Below are 16,048 nucleotides of genomic sequence, written 5' to 3'. Positions count from 1 at the left end.
ATCATAAAAGATAATGAGAAGAATAAGAAAAACATAGGCTTAAGTGTTAGATGTAAACACTAAAATCTTCACTTGAAAAAAGCAACAAGCAATACAAATACTCAGACAAAACTGATGAACTATCACCAGCAAATAATTATATATAGAATGTTTTCATTTTCAATTTTATTTTAAATGGCAACCACCAATACTTACCAGCTGATGCAGCAAGTACATCTTTACAAAGCTTTAACCAGAAGGAGAGCTTATCCACTGCCATAGATGTAAGCATATGATTTAAAGTCTCTTTGATATCATGACATAACTTCTGATCTGTCTCTTTATCTAGTAAGGTCAATAATGCCCCTTCAAGGCCCACTTCTCTGATGTTCGCATCTGACAAGAAGAAAATCGATGATCTAAGTAATACAGAAAACAAAACTGCGATATGAGAAGCACACATATTCAAAAGTTATTAAAATACTACATGCAAATATTCTCATTGCAAAGTAATAAAGCACCTCAAAGGAGAAACATAAGCCTTGGTCTAGCAACTACTTCCTCTAATTCTGGAAATGCCAAAAGAACAAATACATTTTCTCTTGAAAATTTAGCTTATTTAGCATTTCTGAAAGCATTTAAATTCTGAAGATTATGCTACTACTACACTATTTTGAAAGAGAAATGATCTTTTAAAGACCATAAGGAGGCACTGCTGGGATAAAGGGTATTGCATAGGGACTATGTCAGTGGTATTCTAATGGCATGGTATGGTGACAGGTGAGAACTACACTTGTGGTGAGCAAAGCATAATATACAAACTTGTTGAATCATGATGCTGTACACCCGAAACAAATTAACACTGTGTGTCAACTATAATTCAATTAAAAATAAAAGATCGGAAGGGGGCAGCAGGAATGTTTCTGATTAGGGGTCTAAAGAGACAGAACAACCAATGTGTGAGTCATGGCTGGAACCTAAATTTGGGTGGTGGTAAGGGAGGGTAGGAAGGAGTTATAAGGGATATTTTTTGGATAACTGGGGAAATCTGTGTGAGAACTGCACATTTTATGATCGCTACTAAATCATGTTGATTTTATTAAGTGTGGAAATGATGTGTGGTCATGCAGGAGAATATTACGTATTAGAAGTAAGTTGTCATGATGTCTACAGCTTGCTTTCAGATGGTTTGGCAAAAGGTTTGTATCTGTGTATATACAGAAAGAGAGGAAGATATATAAAATGAGTGCCATAAAGATAATAAGTAGGTGAATATACGTTTTTACTACACATTACTTTAAACTTTTCCGTTAGTTTGAAAAATTATAAAATTTTAAAAAGGAAATTATATAACAAGTTCTTTAGTATATTTTACTCACATAGCTAATTCAAGAATTCTAGGAATATATACCATGTTTACACAATGAAAGTCAAAGTAAAAGATGCAGATAATTTCAGTGGTGAACATAAACTGAAGGTCACTTGGGCAGAATATCTCATACAATTATAAGATTAAAATTTCTCTGGTTAAGGTAAATCATCAACAGTTTTCAAATGAGTTCTACAACCTGTCTGATGACAACTATACCAGTTCAGCAATGCTGATTAACTCAAGTCAGATTTAAAGTTTTAACGTAATAACAAACTAATTTAAGGAGCACAGCACGACAGTAAAACACACTGTTCTGAGAGCTTTAGATACTGGAAAGCTTTGAGACCTTCTAAAAGAAGCCTGAGACCTTCTAAAAGTGTGACACCACTTTGGAAACTATATACATAAAAGAGTAAGATATTACCATTGCTGTTTTTGTAGGTTGTTTGAATTTGTATGCATATTTGCATTACCACATAATTTTAAAATAAAGAAATATATACTTAAGTCTTACCGGCTAAGAAATCCTTTAATTCAGCTCTAAAATAAAGAAGAGGCATAAAAACCCTCTAACCTGAAGAAGACTCTTCTGTGGTAAGTTTTATTAAATGAGATTACAGGCATATATGGTAAATTACTTAAAGGCTAAATCCTACTTCAACTGTTTGTGACTGTCTCTTGTAGCAGGTTTAAAACATTACATATTAACTTTTATATTTCATTTTAAAAACTCATGTTTGTATGAAAGATTTAAGATTAAAACTTAAATCATCTGAGCTGGAGATAATGCTGATAAAAAAGAATTACCTGGAGTCAACTCTTCTCTGCTATCCTTAGCAAGCGTCACAGCATGTTCTGAAACTTCAGCTGCTTCTCTCTGTACAAGCTGACGTAAACAAGCCAGTACAGCTCTTCTCAATAACAAATAGGGACTACAAAGATTCACCTGAAAAATACCATTTGGGAAATGAAAGAGCTGAAATTCTTGGTGGCATTCACACTAAGTCTAATAGACATTCACTGGATCCTTCCTGATTCTGTCCAGCCCATTACTGTGCTAGATGCAGTTTATTAAATAGACAGCAACTTCTTCAAACTATTCTAGTACATATCTTTTACTCTAACTTAGACACAATTAAAGGAGTAGCACATGTACTTGATTACACAAATATTCATAAACAAATCAAAGCAGTAGCATCTTGAGTGTTAGAAAACACAAAATTTATATGAGTAAAATAGTTTTGAGATAAAAGAAATACAATTGAGAATTTATTTGTAGCTCAGACGTTCGCGCTCATGCAACATTATAATGTTTTATGATTCTCTAAGTAGAAATTTATATAAATCCATATAAGCACTATAGCATACTGGTTAAAAGGGAAGCTCTGGAGTCAAACTGCCTCACTTATTAGACGTGTGACCTTGGGCAAATTATTTAACTTCTCCATGCCTTAGTTTCCTTATTTGTAAAATGGAAATAACACTACCCCATGTCACAGGACTGTTGCAAAATTAACACAAAGACACATGTAAAAGGGCTGAGTACAGTACCTGGCAAATACTAAGTGCTCAATAAATGTTGGTTATTATTAACTATTATTAATAGTCTCTATCAGTAGTATTTTATTCAGATGTCATACAGAGTAAGTAACTGCATTTTCAAATAAAGGCAGAAAAGAGTTTTACTCAAAACATATTCACCAAAAACACTATCTAGAGACACATTACAGACAACAAATTTTACATATATGTATATCAACTTACAAATGGATATGCATATATGTACATAGACGTATACATTTCTTAGAGATACAGAGTATTTTTGCTCATAATGACAAACTCAATATATATTCTTTTTACTTAGAAGTATTTGAACAACGTGAATCTTACCAGGTTGTAGCTACTCAAGTAAATGATATGACTGTGATATACCTTAAATGAACAATTAAAACAAATCAAAGGTTCTGGATACAAATTCCAACTCAGTGATTCATAAGTACGATAAAGTATAGAGTTTTTGAAATTTATTTTTTTCTAACTATGAAAGTAAAGGCCAGTTTAGTGTGGTTTATGACAATGAGAATGTATGTTACGCTACTGATTTTCCAAGCAAAATGTGAGAAGTAACAACATAATTCTTATTGTGATCTTTATCTAGATCTGGTTTATGTGAGAAAAACAGGACTGAAGTAGGTGAGTTTGTTGAAAAGAGCAGAGGATAAATTCTGGGAAAAAGAGTGGGTGGTAAAGCTGGTTTTGTTTTGTTTTTAAAGATTTTATTTATTTGTTTGACAGAGAGAGAGAGAGAAAGCACAAGAGCAAGCACAGGTAGGCAGAGGGAGAATCAGGCTCTGCACTGAGCAGACAGCCCTATGTGGGGTTCAATCCCAGAACCCTGGGATTATGACCTGAGCCGAAGGCAGTCACTTAACTGACTGAGCCACCCAGGCGCCCCTGACAGCTGGTTTTTGATACGTAAGAAACACATGCAAAGAGAGTAGAACCCTAAATTTTATCAGACGCCAAAAAACAGAAAAGATTTGTGATTGTATCATCAATAAAACATATGAATGAGAACTGCTTTATAAATATATTCTATTATACCCTCAAGTCATATCATGAGCTCAAAAGTGGAAAAAGGAATGCCATTCACAAAGTCTGAAGTTAATGTCATTCAAGTCACGTTAAAGAACCATCGTTAGAAACTAATAAATAGGAAAGAGGAGTTAAAATGTAAAAAGATTAAGTTTACTCATGCCCAAAATTATGGCTGCATTTCACAACAATGACAAAAAAGCATTCTACGAGGCAATTTTAAAGAAAAGTTAATGAATCTACTAGTTATTTTCACTGGAGTTTTATAAACATATAATACAAGGCAGGTGCAGCATCTATTCAGGCTGGTCAAACACTCTTTTAGAGAAAGCATGCTTAAAAGTATTCTACTTGTTTGGTAGAAAAAAGATTGAAGGCAGTCAGTCACACAAAGCAAAATGGAACACTTAATATCTCCATGTCATTCTCCAGCATTTATATCGGGAAGAGGAATAGAATGAGTCAAGGCAAACAAACCAAGCAGGAAAAGTATAAAAACTAAGTCAAGCCATAATTACAATTCCTTTCTGAAATGGAATATATAAATCAAAATGATGCAAAATTAAGTGCAAGGAGTGACTGCACCAGCTGGAGAAGGTTAGGGAAGATTTGTTTACAGTGGTATTAAATAAACACCATGTAACATGCTACACATACTGGACTTGGCATTAATGGTTAGCTTAAACAAAGAGATGCAGGGGGAAAACAAGAACATCTACAACCAAAAAAACGACACAAAGAAACAGCATTGCAAACCTCAAAATAAGTTAGGAATTGAGGGTCAGGGACCTACCAACACAGAATTATCCAACAAGATCTCCTGCACAAAAACAAATGACAGACCGGTCATGACAAAACCAAAATATAAATACTAGGATGACTTTGACAACAGTCAGCTAAGCATTAAAATACAAATATTGATAGAGCTATCATTCAAATTGGCTTAGCTTCAGCTTAAAAATATGCCATAATACTTCATTTTCCAACTTTAAAATATGAGTTGAGCTAAGATCTTGGAAATACTCAACTCAAGATATAAAGCTATAAAATATACAATAACTTAAAAAATGTACACTTGTGTAATAAGGTTTTCCTTTGGAATCTCTCATTAAGCCTCAATAACAAAGCCAGATCAAGTACACATGAGTGTTAAAGGAGCGATCTGGATTGCATTAACATGAGCAGGTGTCCAGCAAGGGACAAAGTTAATGGTTTACCTCATCACAAGTTAATTATAGATTTTTTTTATTCTTGGAAGCCAACTTTTAAAACTGAGAGTACTCAGAATTGCTAGTGTAGCTAAGACCAAGTTCAGAATGGAAGTTAAACAGCATGCAGTTAGAAGAAAACTCTTTCCAGTAAGATTCATTCTTAATGATGAAATGTATTCTGAATATTCAGGGAGTTTCAATTAATATGAAAACATTTCATGCTAAATAATTAAATTCTCTGTAAAAAAAATCTGATCATAAAGATGTTAAATAGGAAAGCAAAAGCAATTTTCTTACTACAGGTAATACTCTATAATAAACTCAATCTAATAAATTCAGAATAAAACTTACTAAATATTAAGACATAAAATTAACTATAGTGACTGTAATTTTTAAATTATTTCTGTATAAGAAAAATCAATTTATAGCTTAAATAAGAGTCACATAAATAAGATTTGTCAACTGTTAATTTTGATTTTCTCAATTGCTCTGACTGCTCCTAAAACAAAAATCTGATAGTGGTCTCTACTCTTTTTTATATGTAACCTTTCTCAGTCTGGGAAAAAAAAGTAACAAATTTGATCAGCTCTAATTCATCAAGAATTAGTAGTAAGTTTTGCTCTTTATTTCTCAATATACTTAGTAAATAAATTCACATATCAGTTAAACAAATTTCAAAAGGCTACCAATGGAAAATTTCTACTATAGTTCAAGGGGGAAAAAAAAGGTAGTATAAGAAGAGTGAAAGTTTGAACAACTTGCAAAGGAGTGGCTATTTTTCAGTAACTGGTTTTGGAATGGTTCTTGGAATAGAAAGAATAATATTCCTAGGGAAAACTCATTTAGTGGTAAAGGTAAAATCCAGTTAGTGCGATTTTCTCCAATACATGTTTAACCCAGACAGGAACCAAGTTTCTATCAGAAAAGTCAGTCTCATCCTCTTTATAAGAGTCTTATATAACTTTGTGAAAGTCACTACAAAGATTAATATAATATATAAGTTATATGTTAAGAAAAAAAAATTACTATGTATTGAGTGGTTGGTTAAGTGCCTGGGACATGTGCCTTTACAGGTGGCATCCTGTGTAATCCTTGTGCTCTACAAACAAGGTAGCTAAGGCTGGAAGAGGTTGTGGGACTTCCTAAGGCCGCAAAACTAGGAGGTGGCAGAACTGAGATTAAGAGCTAACCTTAAGTATGAAGTCAGTGAGAAATAAAGAAATGGGGACTAAATAAGTTGAGAAACCTGGATTCTAGACTTGACTTAGAACTACCACTATAACTAGGTATGTTACCTTGGGCAAATTACTTGACTTTTTTGGTCCTTGATTTATCTTTTTCATTGGGAAGGTTGGTTTTAATGACATTTGAGGTTCTTTCAAGGTCTGAAATGCTGCACATCCTGCCTCAAGCTTGTAAATGAAAGGGCTGTCTAAAGTAATGATTCTCAACGGTCACGTTACTAATGGGAGTGTGTTGTGCCAGGGTAGAAAATGTTTAAAGGCAATGGTGTTCTTTTAATTCCAAATGTAACTCAATTTTTAAGACAAATCCAGACACTGATGATACACAAGGTAAATCTTAAAACCATTGACAATCATGAACCATTTCACCAGAACTTTTAGCATTCATCTTGTCATACTTATTAAACATATTCTTAAAACCCAGATATTGATGATTATGCCACTAGAATATTAAGGGAAAATGTTATTTGCCCATCTGGGGTGGAGGGAACTTTATATGTAATTATGTGGAAAAAAGAAAAGGAAAAACAAAGACATCACAAATATTTCCATGTCCTATGGAAATTTTGGCATTTATACAGTACCTGACATATTTAAGCACCCTATATATGTTTTTTGACTAATGAATAAATATTCCAAATATTAAGTTCAGCATTAAGAGAAGAAAAATGAATCAATATATGAGGTTTAAAATGTGATTATATAAAAGTTGGTCCACCCCTTAAAAAAGACTAGAATTAAGAGAAAGTATTAAGAGAAAATAGCTATTGTATACAGATTAGATAATTAAAATAAACCTAAGTTTCCAATGGAAAAAAACTAAGATTCGCTAATAATTTTATACTCACACAGAGGCAGCTGACCAAGCTAGACAGGTTGACATGTCTTGGAGCAAACATATGAAGCTGCTGAAGGCAAGAAATGGCCTGAGCTTGAACAAGGCAGTCTGGGTTATCTTGCATCACTGCACAACCCAAAAGACAGGAAGTCCTTAAGGTGGAAATGGAAGTACTATTACCTAAAATGAAAGCAGAGAACTTTGAATAATTGGTCTATGAAATCATTCCTCTTTAAGTATATATTATTAGGGTTTTTTTTTTTTTTAAGATTTTATTTATTTGACAGACGGAGATCACAAGTAGGCAGAGAAGCAGGCAGAGAGAGAGGAGGAAGCAGGCTCCCTGCTGAGCAGAGCCCGATGCGGGGCTCGATCCCAGGACTCTGGGATCATGACCTGAGCTGAAGGCAGAGGCTTTAACCCACTGAGCCACCCAGGCGCCCCTAAAAATTTTTTTTCTAATACCAATTTTAAACTTAAGGATCTGTGAAGTAAATTTCTTCTAAAAAAGCAGGGATAATACAGGTGACAGATTTTAAGGTTATGTTAGTTATTCTTATTCTGAAAAAATTTATGTCAACACAGATCCTTACAAGAACCTAAGACTAGGTTACATCAAATTATTTAAAAAGTAAAATTAGAAAAGACTAATGAACTTGGCTCTGCTTGTATCAGTTGAGATGATTTCAAATATTAAAATCACAGACTTTACATTTAACAGATCAGATTATCTGAGCTTTGGGACTTAGTCACTTACTTTTTAGAGGAGATGAGTTGTTTAAACTATTCCACTTGATGTCTATCACCTTCATTGAAAGGGAAGCTTTTCAAAAAATCTATCTTTCTAAATATGGTACTCCTTGTCTTTTCAAGGTAAAAGAAATCACACTGAATGGCATTTCACAAAATATACAATCACCTACTATGTGTTAATCACAAAGGCTTTTCAATTTTTCCCTCATTTGATAGAGACGGAAAACAAAGACCGAAGATTTTCCAAAGGTCATCCAATTAAGTAGTGGTGGAACTTACATTAAGTTTTCTCATTTCTACATTATATTCTATTATGTCAACATTCAGGAGTCAAAGTGTTCTTCCCAAGATGACTCTCAACATTCTGCCCATGGATTTGCAGAGAACACTGTGCTAAACTAAACTTCACCTCACTGACAAGTATTTGTGTCAGTAATAAGAAATGAATTCATTTTCTTTGTACATTTTTAATGTAAAAAAATCACAAAATGAGCTATGCATACCCTGTAACTCCGGACCCAATGTAGTAATAAGGGCATTCAAACAGCGACCAAGACTTTGGTGAACTTCAGCATGAGTAGGAGGCACATTTAATAACAACATTATAATAAGAGAAAGGGTGGGTCCCACATGCATATTATAGAGTGGGCCAGCAGAATCAATTATCAATGATAGCGAATGTAGTGCCCAGGTCTGTGAAGACAGAGAAAAACAATTTAAAATGCTACAGCAGCATTAAGAAACATAAAACACAATGAATTGTCTTTGTTGAAGCAAGTGATAAGGTAACAGCAAAGTAATTTGTGTGCTATTACTAGCCTGGAAAGAGAAACGGAAAACATAAGAAGTTTAAGAAAAGATTTCTCTTCAAATATTCAGTAAAAAACAATGAAAGACAATCATCTAATTTAGAATGGTAAACTGAAATCTCAGCACCAAGAATTCCATGACTATGTTTGGTTCTTTAGCTAACAGCCTGAAGTGCATCTCGTTTGTTGAAAATTGTTTATTGTTTAATCTATGTGAACAAAAATTCTAGTTTTTAAAAGATTCAAAATAAATAAAAGATTCAACAAAATCTACAAATACATGCAGTAATATGGACAAATCTCTTGAACATAATGTTGGAAGAAAGCCAGACATAAAAGAGTACATACCATATGATTCCATTGATATAAAGTATAAAAGCAGGCAAAACTAATATATGATGTTGCAAATTAGGATAGTGGTTATCCTTGGTGGGACAGGTAGTAACTAGAAGAGAACATGAGGAGAGCGTTTGGGGTATTGATAATGTTCTATTTTTTGATCTAGGTGCTGGTTACATGGTGTATTTAGTTTGTATACTTTATTCACAGAGGTGCACATTTAAGACAAGTGCACTTTCATAAACATATAAAAATATGTATAAAATAAGTCTATATTTCTATTAAACAAATGAAATGCCTTTGAGTGAAATCTGATCTGTCATGTTCTTATAAATAAAACTTCACTGAAACACAGTCATGCTCATTTATTTACAAATTTATGGCTGCTTTACTGCTACAATGACAGAATTGTGTAGCCGACAGAGACTGCAAGACGTATAAAGTGTACACAATTTACTATGTGGCTCTTAATAAAACACGTTTGTCAACTCTGGTTTAAATGAACAAGCCTCTCCCAATACCTTAGGATGGGGCTGTCTTTGGACAGGAGTTGAAATGAGGCTTTTAGAGTGGGCCCTAACCCAATGTGACTGGTGTCCTAAGAAGAGAAAATCTGGACAGAATGACACTAGAGATGCATAAGCACAGTGAAAAACCATGTGAAGACACAGTGAGGTGACCACCTGCAAGCCAAGCAAAGAGGGCTCGGAAGAAACCAAACTGAGTGACACTTTTTGATCTTGGACTTCAAGCCTCCAGAACCACAAGAAAATAAAATTTGTTATTTAAGCCACCAATGAATTAATGAATGAATGAACAAATGAATGAGTGAATGAAACAAGACTGGCCATATACTAATAACCAATGCAGTCAGATTATGGGTATAAGAGGGTCCTTACAGTATATTCTACTTCTATGTATTTTTTAAGTATATAAAAATGTCTCCATTTCGGAAACTGAGAAAATTTTATCCCTCTTACCAATGAATGTGTAAGAAAGCTTATAGTACTTTAAATGCTACAAAAATAAACTGTTAAGTAAGATATTGCAGTAATTGAGAAGAGTCAGATTTGATGACAATGGAAGCCACTAAAAGTATTTAATCAACAAAAAAAGTATTTGATATAAAAGTATGTGCATTCACAACAGGCTTCTTAAAGGGGAAGAAGAGAAAGAAGATAAAAACAAAAAGTGTTATAATAAGTGAGGATGAAAGAATGGAACACCTTATAAGTTAACTCAGTCAACTACTAGACGATGAGGAGGAGGAGATGACTTGTAATATGGTAATTCAAAGAATGAGGTCTGTGGATTAGGGATGTTGAAATTTGATGAGAAGGTGGTTAAACTGGATCTCAGAACACTAGAAAATTTGGATTATCAGACAGGAATAGTAAGGGAAAAGAACAGGAAAAATATAAATGCAGATATGAGAAAGGCACGTGTTGGATGAAAATAGGCAGGTCATCTATAAGAAAAGCAAGTACTTTCGGGTAATAACAGGGTTCCTGTGTCAGTTGATAGGACTTGAATGAGGTGATTTAGGAAGCAATAAGCAGTTTCTCCAAATTTTTGGTAGAGAAGTGGCAAGACGAAAGTCTTTCAGGAAAATAAATGTGTCTTCCCATCTCGGGGGACTTGCAAAGAACCGAAAAATACTACCATAGCAATTAGGAACACACAAGGAAGGCAGAGATAAGATAAGCGGAGAAAAAGAGCAGATAAAAAAAGTCATTCAGGATTTGAATAAGATACCAAGAGAATGAGGATTTTAACTGAAATGGGTTAAGATGTGCACAATAATATGGTTAACTGGTTAAGAACATGGGTTTAGAGGTCATGACTTATGTTCTTGAGCAGATTCCATGATTTATTGGCTTTCAGCTGTAAGATACTTCGCTTCTCTAAGTTCCAGTTTTTTTTTTTTGTATAGGGGAATATACACCCTAGATTGCTGTGAGGCTTAAATATGTTAATGTTTTAGAAGAATATATAAAACAATCCTTGGTACCAATTAAGATCTCCAGAAGAGTAAATGTTATTATTAAGATGGAAGATCCATTTTCAGAATAAGATAATGAATGTGTTTTTAGAAACTCTGAATGTGAAGTAAAGATAGTAAGATCTGAATTTCAAAAACCAGTCAAGTTTAACAATGGTTTGGCTTTATTAGAGGGGAGATTATTTACAAACTAATGGTCTATAAAAACAATCTGCATTATATACAAATCATGAATTTCAAGAAGGTATCACATGGGGTATTTACCTGCACATCAGGAGACGTACTGTCCTGAGACAAAGTAAAAAGGATTCCAACACAAGAATTCAAATGTTGAGAAGAACTTATTCCTCCTAAGTATCTATGTAGAGATCCCAAAGCCAATGAGTATCCTGTTCTGGTAACTACATCCCTTGCCGATTTCAGTCTATAATCATGGAAATAAATAAAAATCACTGAACAAAACTAATGCATGTACACTGTTACCTGGCAAAACATTTTGTATGAATAGCTGCAAAATTAAAAAATATTATTTACTGTTAAGTGATAAAAAAAAATCTAAAATGACCTGAAAGGTATCTTGAAAAGAAAATTTATATAAAAATGTCTTCACATTAATGAATAAGTATGAATAATTTCAATGTTTTTCAAAGATATACTAAATTTGTAAGACAAGCACTATTACTTTATTTTTAAGTTACTTTTTAGAAGTTGAAGTATAACCAACACACAATATCCTATTAGTTCCAGGCATATAGCATAGTGATTTGGTATTTTTATACGTTATGAAATGATCCCCACGGTAAGTCTATTACCATCTGTTACTATACAAAGTTTCTGCAATATTATTGACTATATTCTATATGTTATACATTGCATCCCATGACATTTATTTTATAACTGAAGTCTGGACCTCTTAATTCCCTTCACCTGTTTTGCACCCCCTCCCCTCTGGTAACCAACAGTTTATTTCTTGTATCTTTGAGTTTCACAGATACGTGAAATCATATGCTATTTGTCTTTCTGTCCTATTTCACTAAGCATAATACCCTCTAGGTCCCTCCATGTTGTCAGAAATGGCAAGATTTCCTTCTTTTTATGGCTAAGCGATATTACACACTTCTTTATCTATTCATTTATTAATAGACACAGTTGGGTGTTGTAAATAATGCTACAGTGAACACAAGGGTGCATATATCTCTTTTAATCAATGTTTTCATTTTCTTTGAATTAATATCCAGCAGTGGAATTGCTGGATTGTATTTTGAATTTTTTGAGGAACCACCATACTATTTTCCATAGCAGCTCTGATTTATATTCCCCCCAACAGTGTATGTACGCTTTTCTCCACATTCTACTCAACACCTGTTACTGTCTTTTGGATACTAGCCAATTAGACAAGTGTGAAGTGATGTCTCATTATGGTTTTGATTTGGATTTTCATGACAATTAATGGCGGGAGAAGCTCTTCACATGCTTGTTGGCCATCTGTATGTCTTCTTTGGAAAAATGTCTATTTGGTCCTCTGCGCATTTTTAAAAAATCAGGTTTCGGACATTAAGTTGTATAAGTTCTTTATGTATTTTGGATACTAACTCCTTATCGAACATATGATTTGCAAATATCTTCCATCATTCATAGGTTGTCTTTTTATTTTGTTAATAGTTCCTTCATTGTACAAAAGCTTTTTAGTTTGATGTAATTCCATTTGTTGTAGCTTTTGTTGCCACTGCCTGAGGAGCAAGACCTCCTTCCCCCTAAAAATTTCTAAGATTAATGTCAATGAGCTTATGCATATGTTTTCTTCTAGGAGTTTTATGGTTTCTGGTCTTCAAGTTTTTCATCCACTCTGAATTTATTTTTGTATACAATATAAGAGAGTGGCCCAGTTTATCTTTTGCATGTAACTGTCCTGTTTTCCTAACACCACTTATTAAACAGACTGTTCCCCGACCCCATTGTTTTGTTTTTAAAGTAAGCTCTATGACCAAGGTGGGGCTTGAACTTATGGGCCCCAAATCAAGAGTTACATGCTTTACTGACTGAGCCAGGCAGTAGCTTGTTTTTCCCCCATTATACATTCTTGACTCCTTTGTCAAATTAACTGACTAGATATATGTGGATTTATTTCTGGGCTCTCTACTCTAACACACTGATCTGTGCTTGTTTTTATGCCAGTAACATACTATTTTAATAACTATCGTTTTGTAATATAGTTTGAAATCAGCATACCTCCAGCTTTGTTCTTTCTCAAGAGTGCTTTGGCTATTTGGGATCTTTTGTGGTTCCACAAAAATTTCAGAATTTTTGTTTTATTCTAGCACTGTGAAAAATGTTATTGGTATTTTGATGGGGATTACACTGAAACTGTAGATTGCTTTCAGCAGTATGGATATTTTAGCAATATTAAATATTACAATCCATGAGCATAGGGTGTGTATGTATTAAAATATGGAATACTTCATGAATCTGTATGCCATCCTTGTGGAGCATGGTATATCTTTCCATTTATTTGTGTCATTTTCAATTTCTTTCAACAATAGTCTTAACATTTTCAGTGTGCAGGTTGTTTACTTCCTTTGTTAAATTGATTCTTATGTATTTTATTTTATTTTTAAAGATTTTATTTATTTATTTGACAGAGAGAGAGAGAATCACAAGTAGGCAGAGAGGCAGGCAGAGAGAGAGGAGGAAGCAGGCTCCTCACTGAGCAGAGAGCCCAATGCAGCACTTGATCCCCGCTGAGCAGAAAGCCTGAGGCTGGGCTTGATCCCAGGACCCCAGGACCCCAGGATCATGACCTGAGCCCAAGGCAGAGGCTTTAACCCACTGAGCCACCCAGGTGCCCCACGTATTTTATTCTTATTGACAATAGTGTTTGGGATTGTTTCCTTAATTTCTCTGACAGCTTACAATTAATGTACAGAAACTGATTTCTGTATGTTAATTTCATATCCTGTGTGATTTTACTGAATTCATTTAATTCTAATAGTTTTTTGGTGGAGTCTTTAGGATTTTCTAATTTTGTCTTATGTCATCTACAAAGAGTTACAGTTTATCTCTTACTTTCTAATATGGATGCCTTATATTTCTTTTTCTTGTCTAACTGCATGGTTAAGACTTCCAAAACCAAGGTGAATAGAAGTGGAGAGAGTGGGTATCCTTTTTTTTGTTCCTGATCTTAGAGGAAAAGCTTTTAGCTTTTCACCACTGACTGTGATAGCTGTGGGCTGGTCATATATTGTCTTTTTAATGCTGATTTATGTTCCTTCCATACCTATTTTGTTAAGAGCATAATTAAATTGCATTTTAAAAACTCACACTGCTGAGATACTTTAATTCCACACAACTAGAGTTTCAACTCAAGAACTTTAGACGTTTTCTTATGCATTCTGTGTTAATTTAAGTGTTGTACATTTAGTCCTTTAATCCTCGCAACCTTGAGATTCCTACTATTATCAGTTCCTTTTTACAGATGAGGAGAACAATATGGTAGCCAAAATAACTCTTACAAAGTAACCAACTATTAAGTGGAAGAAAGGGATTTGAAACAAGTTTAGTAATCTGACTCCAGACTTCAAGCTCTCTCTCTTTTTTTAAAGTTTATTTATAATCTCCGCACCCATGTGGGGCTTGAACTCACAACCCCGAGATCAAGAGTCGCATGCTCTACCAATTGAGCCAGCCAGGCACCCCCAGACTTCATGTTCTTAACCAAATCAATCACACATATTCAGTAAACTGGAAGGTCAAAGTTTTACTTGCATTACTACTACTACTACAAATACAACTTTATATACATACACTACTAAAATAACCATGAACTTTTATTTGTGATTGTTTTATTCTTTCATATTACTTTCATATTTATTATCTCATTTACCTTAACACTGTTCAGCAGGCAGGGTAGTATTAACCTCCTATCTGAAATAGAGGATATTTACCCCGAAGATACAAATGTAGTGATCTGAAGGGGCATCTGCACCCCATTGTTTATAGCAGCAATGGTCACAATAGCCAAACTATGGAAAGAGCCCAGATGTCCATGAACAGATGAGTGGATAAAGAAGATGTGGTATACATATATACAGAAATCTTGCCATTAGACTGATGTGGATGGAATTAGAGGATATTATGCTAAGCGAAATTAAATCAATCAGGGAAAGACAATTATCGTATGATCTCACTGATATGTGGGATTTAGAAACAAAACTGAGGATCATAGGGGAAGAGAGGAAAAATAAAACAAGACGAAACCAGAGAGGGAGACAAACCATAAAAGACTCATTAATCATAGGAAACAAGAGTTGCTGGAGGGGAGGGAAGTGGAGGTATGGGGTAACAGGGCGATGGCCATTAAGGAGGGCATGTGATGTAATGAGCGCTGGGTATTATATAAGATGGACGAGCCACAGACCTGTATCTCTGAAACCAATAATACATTATATGCTAATTAATTGAATTAAAATGAAAAATATGTTAAAAAAAAAAAAAGACACAGAGGAAAACTAGCTGAGAGGTTCACTCTCTGTTCATGATCTCAGAGTTGTCAAAAATGAAAACATAGTTTATGGTTCCTGATCCTAATAGCCTACAGCTTTTACTCTTTCTGATAGATTGTTATTACTACCTATTATCTATATTTTACATGATAAAACTCCATAAATGTCTTACTTCCAGAGTCCATTCCACTGATAGCCAATGTATCACTCATATGTTAGTAATCTTTCTCTTATTATATAAAAATTAAAGCCAAAGTAGTAATAGTTCTATGTTCCAAGTGAGCAGACCCTTCATTTGAAAGTATGTGTTTATAAATTTTTTTCTGTTAACTCCAGAATGAAGTTTCACCAGTTCCAAAAAAATCAACAAGCCATATAACCAGTTTTGACACACAGTCTATGAGTAT

General features: G+C 34.0%; 1 protein-coding gene across 8 annotated transcripts in view; it reads right to left on the bottom strand.

Annotated features, from left to right (window-relative positions):
- HEATR5A (HEAT repeat containing 5A) overlaps positions 1-16,048 on the bottom strand; it is a 94,326-nt gene that overhangs the window by 35,281 nt on the left and 42,997 nt on the right. For 5 of the 8 annotated variants that reach the window (XM_032848903.1, XM_032848905.1, XM_032848906.1 and 2 more), the window contains exons 18-23: positions 11,407-11,566; positions 8,496-8,685; positions 7,250-7,419; positions 4,740-4,766; positions 2,159-2,297; positions 196-375 (exon numbers count right to left, since the gene is read on the bottom strand). In XM_032848903.1, coding sequence (XP_032704794.1) covers positions 196-375; positions 2,159-2,297; positions 4,740-4,766; positions 7,250-7,419; positions 8,496-8,685; positions 11,407-11,566 — 866 coding nt within the window. The remainder of the gene's footprint in view (positions 1-195; positions 376-2,158; positions 2,298-4,739; positions 4,767-7,249; positions 7,420-8,495; positions 8,686-11,406; positions 11,567-16,048) is intronic. The other 3 variants (XM_032848907.1, XM_032848909.1, XM_032848908.1) reach the window with 1 other exon arrangement.

This window comes from Lontra canadensis, unplaced genomic scaffold (genome assembly GCF_010015895.1).
Source record: "Lontra canadensis isolate GAN:19392208 unplaced genomic scaffold, GSC_riverotter_1.0 scaffold214, whole genome shotgun sequence".
Lineage (NCBI taxonomy): Eukaryota > Metazoa > Chordata > Mammalia > Carnivora > Mustelidae > Lontra > Lontra canadensis.
The sequence above is the reverse complement of the archived record's forward strand: the minus strand, read 5'-3'. Positions and strand labels throughout refer to the sequence as shown.